Source organism: Diabrotica undecimpunctata, chromosome 3 (genome assembly GCF_040954645.1).
Source record: "Diabrotica undecimpunctata isolate CICGRU chromosome 3, icDiaUnde3, whole genome shotgun sequence".
Classification (NCBI taxonomy): domain Eukaryota; kingdom Metazoa; phylum Arthropoda; class Insecta; order Coleoptera; family Chrysomelidae; genus Diabrotica; species Diabrotica undecimpunctata.
This window is the reverse complement of record NC_092805.1, coordinates 155,894,770-155,906,508: the sequence shown is the minus strand read 5'-3', so window position 1 is coordinate 155,906,508 and position 11,739 is coordinate 155,894,770. Positions and strand designations below refer to the sequence as shown.

The following is an 11,739-nucleotide window of genomic DNA, read 5'->3' as shown; positions in this document are numbered from 1 at the left end:
AACCTCAGTCTCAGCGCAGTATTCAGATTTTTGTCACAGAACAATTGCTTGAATTTTAATAACGATGCCCTTGCCATTTCTATTCGTACCCTGATCTCTTGGTCTGGATCTAATTCTGTGTTAATGTAAGCTCCCAGATATTTATATTTTGTCGAGAATGCCACTAAACCTCTAAAAATCATACGAACAATCTAAATTTGGTCGAGAATGTCAATTTTAGGACGCCAAAAAAGATGCAAAAAGATTTACCACTGTTACCCACGGGCTTTCTCCTAAAACCCTTTTTCTGGGGAGAGAAAACGGAAAAAAATCGATTTACCAAGAATCTCTATGCCATAGAAAAAAATATTTCAAATAAAAAATGTAGCTAAGATCATTTTTAACAAAAATGTTTATTAGCATTTTTTGTGTAGAAAGAACCGTTCTCTCAGAAACAAGGCTTGAAACGGTTGACAATTTTTAACGTCAGTTCGCGCGCGAAATCAATGTTTAATAAAATTTGTATCAGCTCGACGGTTAAAATTCGATATTTTTGATCAAAGTGTCCTACCGACAAAAATCAAGATGCGTTTTAAAGGTGAAGAGTGCAGCTTTTGTACGCAATTTTTGTATTTTGCCGCAACTAAACTGAGTTTTTATAAAGACGTTCAATAAATAAACATGGTGGGATTTTTGTCACTTTTTATGATTCTCATGGGATCAATACAATTTATCCCTTTTATTAACTGGCCACTGTGGAGTTTCGATAACTAGAGCCTAATCTTTAAAACCTATAACATAAAATTTTAGTTTAGAGTTTTGGCAACAAATGTGAGGCATTTAAAAAACGATCCAAAACATTTAAAACTGCTCTCTTTCAATAACACTATAGAGCGTTCCACTAACAAAATAACATTTCTTATGGACGATAGAAGCGCGGCGATGCCACGACGAACACAAGCACGGTTCAGGGTTGTATTATTTGTATTGTTGTGAATTTATTAAAAGGTTCAATATTTATAACACTTACGGATTTAATTTATTTCTTTATTTATATTAACTTATCTGACAATAATTTATTATATCCGTACGTACAAATTCGCGAGCGCGGGTCTTGAGTATTAACTGTCTCTCCATATAAAAATGTTGTATTTATATACGAAATCCTGATATACTGGAATAGTCGAGAACATCAAGTTGGAGAATTCACCATAATTTGAATCTAGACTTCCACCGAAATTTCTACAATAAAACAGAATAATTAGTCATAAAAGTTAGGCCAGTATATTTATCGTAACATTGCCCCCCTCTTAAAAGATGGTTCCTCCTGGAACCTTGTCGGGACTGGAACCGGAACTGTATGCTGGTATCGGCAACTGGACCCTCTTTTACAACTTCCAGTTGTATAAAAATGACAAGGGACGGTTTTCTCTCCGCACCAGTAACTATGCGGATTGCAACAGACTAACACCTGGACTTCGGTGTCTTTAAAGATCTCCTCCACCATATTTCGGATAACCCTCCAATCTAATTGGCGGCACTCCAACTTTGGCATGGCTAACTTTTGCACGTCGGACTCTAGTACGTGCTCTCTCAATTGAAGTAAGGCTTCCCATACATCTCGGTAGGTAGGTTGGTCACGGGCAGTGTCTTTTGTTACCAGGTAGAAAAGGTAACGTGATGCATCTTGGAGTTTCAAGGTTTTACCGGGAGCTGGCACCTGGCATTGAAGTTCTGCAACTCGACCAAACTTCCTTCGAAAGACGGATGCCAACCCTGGTGCGTCTTTGATACTGGCCGGGATGGTAAGGGCCAGCGAGTAGTCATCGGGGAGCGCGAGTAGATCTTGCTTTTCTTCAGTGGTAACACCATGTCTTGCTTTACCGGTACCTCCATAGGCACCCATGAATTCCTCAAACGTGAGGTCAAACACATCTTGGACTTGGTTTACTTCCACTTCTTCATCTACGTCGTGGTCACCTTCGAAAGATGCCAACCGGTTATGGTGTACTATCATCGGCTTTCCCCTTGGAATCTTGCTTATTCGGTAGATGACATCGTTGATCTTCTCCATGATGAGGTATGGACCTTCCCAAAACTGCTGCAGTTTGGGAGAACAACCTATTCGCTTCTTGGGATTATACAGCCATACTTTGTCGTTCTTCTTAAAGCAACCCTTTTCGGCTTGTGTATCGTACCGTTTCTTCATTCGGTCGCTAGCGATCTGAAGGTGGGAACGGACCAACTCATATACATCGTCCATTCTTCTTCGCAATTCGATCACATAATCTTCACCTGCTACATCTTCTCCAGGTCGACACCCAAATTCTAGATCACAAGGTAGTCGCATTTCGCGTCCGAATAGGACTTTGGCTGGTGTCTGGCCTGTTGATTCGTTAACAGCAGATCTGTAGGCCATTGTGAAGAACGGAAGGTATTGGTCCCAGTCTCGCTGATGATCGGACACCATCTTTGTCAAATACTTGCCAACTGTCCTATTCATTCGTTCTACCATACCATCCGATTGCGGATGATACGCGGTAGTTCTTGTTTTCTTCATGCCTAGTCTATCACATATTCCTTGGAATAGATCACTTTCGAAGTTCCTGCCTTGATCACTATGGATCTCCAAAGGCACTCCAAATCGGCTGATATATTCTTGGATCAACTTATCTGCAACGGTGGCGGCCTTCTGGTCTGGAAGTGCGTAAATCTCGACCCACTTAGTGAAGTAATCCATTACTACCAACATGTACTTGCCCCCATTTTCACTTTCTGGAAATGGCCCTGCAATGTCCAAAGCTATTCTTTCAAACGGGCTTCCAACATTATATTGTCTCATAGGAGCTCTCCTTTTCCGGTGAGGCCCGTTACTCGTAGCACAAATAGTACATTTCTTACACCAGTCTTTTACGTCGTCGGAACTGTTCATCCAATAAAACCGTTCCCGAATTCGCTGAAGGGTTTTCCTTACACCAAAATGCCCTCCCGATGGACTGTCGTGTAACTGACGAAGTACTTCGGCTATTCTGCTCTTTGGGATCACCAACTGTCTTCTCTTCTCTGAACCGTCATCATTTTCCAGGACTCGTTTAAGCAAGCCATCTTCGATGATAAATGAGTCCCACTGGGCCCAATACGTCTTAACTACTGAGCATAGGTTTGATATTTCCTGCCAAGGTGGTCGACGGTTTTCCTCTTTCCATTTTCGGATTTTCTGTATAACTGGATCTCTCTCTTGTTCTTCCCTTATCTTAGTAGGCGTCCAGTCGTCGTTGACAATCGTCGTTCTTAGCACTGCTGCTTCCTTGGATTCCGTTTTGTTGCAGTGGGGACACTCTGCTGGGCATGGCCTTCTGGAAAGAGAATCAGCGTTTCTGTGGCTAACTCCGGCTCGGTGCTCAATCTTAAAATCGTATTCTTGGAGTCGTTCGATCCACCTGGCTATCTGACCCTCTGGATTCTTAAACTGCATCAACCACTTAAGGGCGGCATGGTCGGTTCGGATTAGAAACTTTCTGCCATAGAGGTATTGATAGAAGTGCTCTACTGATTTAACTACTGCTAGAAGTTCTCTCCTCGTGACGCAATAATTCCGCTCAGGTTTTGAAAGAACTTTACTAAAATATCCGAGGACTCGTTCCTGTCCTCCTTGAATCTGAGACAGCACTCCTCCAATTCCCACATTACTTGCATCTGTATCTAAGATGAACTCTCCTTCTGGCAGTGGATACCCTAAAATTGGTGCTGTTATTAAATGCTTTTTCAAGGTCTCAAAGGCATTTTGGCAGTCTGTATCCCAGCGGTAATCTCTTGCTTCCTCCGTAAGTCGCGTTAATGGCTTAGCGATATCTGCAAACTTCTTAATAAACCTCCGGTAGTAAGTACATAGTCCAAGAAAACTTCTCACTTGATGTTTGTCAGTTGGTTTTGGCCATTCCTTAATGGAATCGATTTTTCCTTTATCCACGGCCACTCCTTCTTTACTGACTATATGACCCAGATAATTGACTTTACCTTGAAATAGCTGGCACTTCTTGGGGTTTAGCATCAATTGGGCAGCTTTAAGTCGATTAAAAACGTTTTCTAAATTCCTCAAATGATCTTCGAATGTCTCCCCCAAGACGATTATGTCATCTAAATAAACCAGGCATGTTTTCCAAGATAACCCTCTCAACACATTTTCCATAAGCCTCTCAAATGTCGCAGGAGCATTACAAAGTCCAAATGGCATAACGTTGAATTGCCACAATCCAGATCCTGTGGTGAAGGCTGTCTTTTCTTTATCGACTGGGTCCATTTCTACCTGCCAGTATCCAGACTTCAAATCTAAAGTAGAAAACAATTTACTTCCAGCCAATGTGTCCAATGTGTCATCGATCCGAGGCAGAGGATAACTATCTTTCTTGGTAACGTTGTTCAGCAAACGGTAATCCACACAGAACCTCGTCGTTCCGTCTTTCTTCTTAACCAGGACCACCGGAGAGACCCATGGACTCGTAGAAGGTTCTATCACCCCGTCTTTCTTCATTTCCTGAACAATCGTTTCAGCTTCCTCTCTCTTCGCCTGTGGTAATCGTCGAGCTGTTTGACGAATTGGCTTAGCATTACCAGTATCAATTTTATGCTTAACAACGGTAGTTCTTCCCGTCTTTCCTCCTTTCGGTACGAAAATATCACGATACTGCCGCAGAAATTCCCTTAATTTTCTTTTCTCCATCTGATTTAGAGACTGTCCTGCAACTGCAACCATTTGGTCGAATTTGTCGTTGGAATTATCAGATGTTGTCGCCTGACGGATTATGGATGTCACAGGTACACAAGTTCCTACTTTTGTCTCTTTCTTTATGGTCACTGGGTAGTCGTTGACATTGATAAGTCTCACAGGAATTTCTTTAGCCGAAGTCACCAATTCCTTTCCAATTATGATTCCACGACCAACCTCATCGTCGTGGTTCCAAGGCTCCATCATAACAGGTCTCCCTTCGTCTACAATTCCCTGTAGTCGCGCTACTATGATCGTTTCGCTTCTCGCAGGCACGACTGTATCTTCTGTAATGGCTGCTTGCACAGTGTTGTCATTATGTGGATGGAGAAATACCTCCTCGTTGCCAACTTTGATTACCTTATTCTTAAAATCCAATTGGAATCCATGCATATTCATTACGTCCATTCCTAATATAACATCCTCTTCGATGTCAGCAACTATAACAGTATGGACAAACTTTTCTGCCCCAATTCCCAATTGTACCTGGATTTCTCCATGAATGTTGGCATTTTCACCTGTAGCGGTCCGAAGTCGTAACCTCGTTGGTAACAGTTTCTTTCGGCTGTTTATAACTGTCGGGCGTATAATGGTTCTGGTCGCTCCGGTATCCACCAACAACGTATGCTTTTTACCATTTATGTCTCCATCTACATATACACTATCTTCACGACATTTCAAAGAAGCTATTAGTATGAGAGGGTCTTTGGAAGAGTTCCGGGTCGAAGCTGCCTCCCTAAGGTTGACTCGTTCTGGTTTTCCTGATGGTGAGTTTCTTGATTTTATGGTCTTCTTTTTCTTGCATGTCATGCTTTTCATCAAATTAACGAGCTGGTCAAGTTTATCTTCATCTTCTTCCTCTTTTACAGTCCTAACTTTACTGTAACCGCCAGAGGCCTGCGTAGCTGACTCATATTCGAGGGCGGCGGATAGGACATCAACCAGCGTCTTGTGACGAGCTAATCGCAGTGTTCTCTGCATTTCATGATCACGAAAACCATCAATAAACGTTTGAACGGCCAATTTTTCCATCATGTCTTCGGGAGCTGTTGGATAAGCATATCGTACTAATCTGGCAATATCTACCTCATATTCTTGAAGAGCCTCATCTTTCTTCTGTCTACGATTTTTAAGCTGTGACTGATATACATGCTCCAAATGTTCGTGGCCATATCGCATATTTAACCTCTTCTTCAGTTGTTCGAAATCATCGGTCTCCTCTACGGCTATGGTCTGAAGCACATCTAAGGCATCTCCTCGAAGAGCGATAGTCAGGTTTACAGCCTTTTCTTTTTTAGACCATCCATTTGCTCTTGCGGCTGATTCGAACTGTTTCATGTAGTTGTTCCATGATGATTTTCCGTCGAAAGTTGGGACTTTAACATGAATAGAACCTCCACTTCCTTCAAATTTCGGCCGTGTCTCCAACTTAAATTTCGTCTCGTCTTCTTTTATCTCCACTGTAATCGGATTGTTACCTCTCTCTGCTGTCCCTGTTTCTTCCATCTTCCTTTCCATCTCTTTAATCTTTTCTTCGAAGGCTAACATATCGGCAGCAACTTGGTTTTTTAACGAAGATATTCTATCGACCAGGGCAGACATCTCAGAAGTGACTTTGCTTTCTAAAGAAGCGATGTCGCCGGAAACTTTCGAAATATCGCCAGAGACTTTGTTCTCTAATTTCGAAATCGACGAGATGACAGCATCATGTTTGTCTTCAAATATATAAGTCTCTGGATCTAGTCCTTCTTCTAGCAAAGCGTTCTTTAGTCGTTGGACTAACTCAGCCTTTTTTCCGGTAGAAGCTAATTCTCTGTCTTCTAGATGTCTTCTTAAAGTAGTCACTGTCAGCTCATAAATCGTCGTCATTTTCACAATTTATTTTATATTCACTTGTATTATTATTATAAGTCTAATTTATGTTCGATCTCACTCTGACACCATTTGTTGTGAATTTATTAAAAGGTTCAATATTTATAACACTTACGGATTTAATTTATTTCTTTATTTATATTAACTTATCTGACAATAATTTATTATATCCGTACGTACAAATTCGCGAGCGCGGGTCTTGAGTATTAACTGTCTCTCCATATAAAAATGTTGTATTTATATACGAAATCCTGATATACTGGAATAGTCGAGAACATCAAGTTGGAGAATTCACCATAATTTGAATCTAGACTTCCACCGAAATTTCTACAATAAAACAGAATAATTAGTCATAAAAGTTAGGCCAGTATATTTATCGTAACAGTATTTTCCTTTCCACGGACACGAATTAAAATTAATGTTTTTTAACGTAATTGACCAAAAGTGCCCATTCGAAACAAAAGATGAAAAGTAGGGAAAATGATTTTAATTAAATAAATAGTACTTACAAAAGATAATTTTATTTTATATTATTTTAATTGTAGTAACGACAATTAAATTGTAACGCCCTGCCCTAATTACGGCACAAACGATCACCTGCAGTGCCTAAAAACCCTGATAGAAAAAACTAACGAATATAACCGTCCCTTGGCATTGATATTTGTAGACTTTAAAAAGGCGTTTGATACAGTGGAACTACCGTCCATCTTAAGAGCACTACAGGATTACAGATATTATAATATAGTTAAAAATATATATGAAAATGCCACAACAACCATAAGTCTACATTCAGCAACTAATAAAATAAAGATAAAAAGGGGAGTCAGGCAAGGTGATACCATGTCACCAAAGCTGTTCATTACCGTTCTTGAGTATGCATTTAAAAGACTGGCAACAGAAAGGAATATTCATTGATGGAGAAAGATTAAACCATCTACGTTTTGCGGACGATATCGTGCTTCTGTCAGATAATCTGGGAGAGATCAAAGACATGCTCCAAGAACTGAATGACATACTACAAGAAACTGGGCTGGGGATAAATTTCGAGAAAACCAAAATGATGACCAATATGGTTCCCAGCGAAGAGATACAGATCAATAACAACAAGGTAGAATTAATCGATAAATACACATACTTGGGTCATGAAATTAGAATAACCAGAGATAACCAAACCTGCGAGCTAAATAGACGAATCACGTTGGGATGGGCGGCATATGGAAGGATGAGAGACATTTTTAAAACAAATACCCCAATTCACCTGAAAAGGAACGCATTTAACCAATGCATCTTCCAGGCTTGACCTACGGAGCAGAGACCCTAACTTTAACGAAAGCTACTGCCGAAAAACTGAGGGTAACACAAAGGCGAATGGAGAGATCAACGCTGGGCCTGACCTTGAAAGATCGCGTGAGAAATGAGGAGATACGCCGACGAACTGGCGTAGACGATATTATACTGCGAATCAATAAACAAAAGTGGAGGTGGGCTGGACATGTTGCTAGAATGGAAGACGGAAGATGGATGAAGAGATTATTGGAGTGGAGAGCAAGAGCCGACAAGCGAAGTCGAGGCAGACCACCCACCCGATGGACCGACGACCTAAGGAGAATAGAAACAAACTGGATTGCAGCAGCTAGAGATAGAGAGAACTGGAGACGTTTGGAGGAGGCCTATATCCAACAATGGATGTGAAAATGGGGCTGGATGATGATGATGAACGACAGTTTATTTGTTTTTTGGTGAGAATACCATATGTCATGAATCATGGAAATCAGTAGAAAATATTGCTTAGCTAAATCATGCATTTTGCCGTCTATTAAAGATAAGCAATTAAACGGACCGCTTTGTGTAGCGCGATTGTCCAGATATCCATTGGGATGCATATATCTAATTACTAATTGCAACTTAAAATAATACGATGTGCGTATGTCAGCGATTTTATGTCGTTCTCTGACTACAAAATGATAATAAGGCTTTGTGGTTCTTTAGTAGTTATTCTGACTTTACAGTTAAATGTTAATTGAAAATGGAAATTCAAAAATTAAGCCAAGAGAATATCTTGGATATCTGTGCAAAACAAATTGTTTTAAATGTACAAACATCTAAATTTAAGAAGTGGCAAAAGTGTTACTATTTCTAAAATACTCAAAAAAGTTGCGGGAGGAGGACTAAGGTCCATAAAAAACAAGAAGATGTACCAAAAGTAGAGTGAACAGCAGAAAGTTCACTTATGATGCAGTAGTTCATACGCGGCTACGTGCCATTGTGCATAGTTTTTTCTTTAAAAATTTACCGCCGATATTGAACAAAGTTTTTGCACTGGTTAAAAAAGACAAAGATTAAGCAACATGTCATGCACAACAATGTAAAGAATACTCCATGAAATGAACTTTGTTTTTTGCAAACGAGGAGTAAAGTCACGCATGAGATAAAAAAAATTCATTCTCAAGGATACACCGCCGTTTATTTGGACGAAACTTGGGTGAATGTTGGACATAGTGTTTCCAAAGAATGGAATGACCTCTCATTGACTTCAACTAGGGATGCGCTTGTTAAGGGGTTGTCAACAGGCCTAAAACAGCCGGCACAACGATGCCCCTGATTTGTTATAGTGCATCCTGGTAGCGAATTAGGCTTTATAGAAGGTGCTGCTTTTTGGTTTTTAGCTAAAAAAAAACTCATGATCGCTCAGCCCTGGCGTAAAAGTGGTAAACTTTTTTGCATATTTTTTACGGTCCCAAAATTGATATTATCGGCAAAATTCAGCTTGTTTGTATGATTTTTAGGGATCAAATCCGTGACGACTGGACTATTTTGGAAAAAAATATTATTGTTTTTAATTTTAGAGATTTGTAAATAACGAAATATTTTTAAAAGATTGTAGAACAATGTACTAATAGTAATAGTACTAATTATTTAATATGCCCTTCTCTTGTTATAGGACTGATGCTTTAATCCAAAGAACTATTAGAGAAAAGTTCGCAGATTGTACAGTTTTAACAGTTGCACATCGGTTGAACACAATCATCGACAATGACCGAATATTGGTGCTTGAAGCAGGAGAAGTTGTCGAATTCGATCATCCGTACCTATTATTACAAAACAAATTTGGAGTATTTAGAAAGATGGTGGAAGAGACTGGAATAGCTATGCTCAGACAGTTTTTGGAAACTTCCAGTCAGAATTATCAAAAATTAATTGACTAGCGATCTGTTAAGTTTCTGTATTTGACTTGTATTATTTTTTTTATAAACAGAAAGTGAGATTTATATTTATATTAAGGCAAAAATAAAATTGAATTTGTTTAATGTCTAGTTGTTTGTTATTTGTAAACATGGATCTATAGTCCATTTCCATCATATTGATAGCACATTATGTATGCAAATCCCTAAACTGTTGATACGGGTGACTTAATGAAAAATAGATATTTGTCAACAAGTTTACAGAAGTATATAGGAAAACAATTTTAAATTGAGTATGACCACCAGGTATAAAGGTTGAAGCAGAATAGAATACAATAGTTTTGAGGGTTACTAATCCCTAAATAAAGTTGCCAGTGTCGGAGTGATGGAGATTAACAGGTACTAATGAATTTGCAAGAAATGTAAGATGTTTATTTTATTGGTTATATATAAAATAATTTGTGGCCGTAACAGGGGCCGATTTGTAAAAAAATGAATATTATTTTAATCAAATTCCATTTCAGATTCACTGCTTTCTTCAGAATCTAAGGAATCTTCAACTCCAATGTTAATTATTACCGGTTCCAGCATTGCATCAGTCATATTATCCAAATTCCACATTTTATTTTCTTCCTTGTGAGCATGACTAACAGCATTTTTCCAATTTTCTGGAGTTACTTTTGATAAGGAATGTTCTAATAATTGTTGTAAGTCTTCTAATTTAAAAGTTTTGTTGTTGCGTCCGACTTCACCCTTTACTTGAGACCATATATTTTCTATCGGATTCAGATCACAGTGGTATGGGGGTAAACGTAAAATAATTACATCATGGTTTAATGCCATTTCATCAATTATATATTTTTTATAAGCTGCTTTATGTTGCCTTACAATAGGTAATAATTCCTTTTTTGTCGAATTCTCCTTGTACTCAATTGCGTGTTTATCCAACCATTCGATTATCTCTCGTTTTTTCCATGCCGTTGTTGGCAATTTTCTGCTAGTCTTGAATGGTAACTAGCATTATCCATGACTATGACAGAATTTTTTGGAATTAAATCCAACATTTGCTCAAAATATTCTTCAAAAACGTCAGCAGTCATTTCCTCGTGGTAATCTTTGGTTGATTTTGAGGCAAAACTTAATAATCCACCATTGACAAAACCGTATTCGTTTCCAATATGGGTTATTATGAGTCTGCGTCCTTTTCCAACGGGAATATTGTTTAGTCCAGTAGATACACCTTCGATGAATGCCTGACGGGAACTTTTCACATTTGTATCAACCCATAGATATGGTACAGTATGACCTTCATTTAGCCAAGTCTCGTCCAAATAAAAAATTGTTTTCATGTACATCTACAAACTAAATGGAAGATGCAAACAATTTCTAATTTATATTATTGGCATAAGCTGTAATGTGGCATAAAAACTACTTAAACTATCATTAGTGAAGCCTTATCAGTAATTCCAGGTAATCGTTCAAAGAAGGTATTCTTTTTGTGTCAGGCGATAACTTGTATAGAAAACAATAATCACCTTTAAATTACTGTTTACATTAATTTATTCTCGTGAAACATTCAATTGTCTCGTTAATCACCCGTGTATAATTAACAATAATCGTGTGGCATATATACCGACGTTTTTTACGCACAAAAAAGGTATAGTGAGATTAGTGGACACTTATTTTACAGAAGATTTTTTAAAAGGTAATGAATTGTTGACGGCATCTTAAAATATTAATTTTTTTTATTTATTTCAAAACAAGTATAGGGTGACGCCTATGGTTTTTTGACCTGTTGAGGATTTGCATACATAATGTGCTATCAATATGATGGAAAAGGACTATAAAACTATTTGTTTAAAGAATTTTTATGTTTACTACTATAGTTATTAGAAACACACTATACTTAATACAGCACACTACAGTGCTAGTAGAGAAACA

The 11,739-nt window shown here is 38.5% G+C and overlaps 1 protein-coding gene across 3 annotated transcripts in view; it reads left to right on the top strand.

Annotated features, from left to right (window-relative positions):
• LOC140437637 (ATP-binding cassette sub-family C member 4-like) overlaps positions 1 to 9,924 on the top strand; it is a 61,041-nt gene extending 51,117 nt beyond the window's left edge. For all 3 annotated transcript variants that reach the window (XM_072527261.1, XM_072527260.1, XM_072527262.1), the window contains exon 14: positions 9,558 to 9,924. In XM_072527261.1, coding sequence (XP_072383362.1) covers positions 9,558 to 9,822 — 265 coding nt within the window. In that variant the 3' untranslated portion in view covers positions 9,823 to 9,924. The remainder of the gene's footprint in view (positions 1 to 9,557) is intronic.
• The last annotated feature ends 1,815 nt before the right edge of the window (positions 9,925 to 11,739 follow it).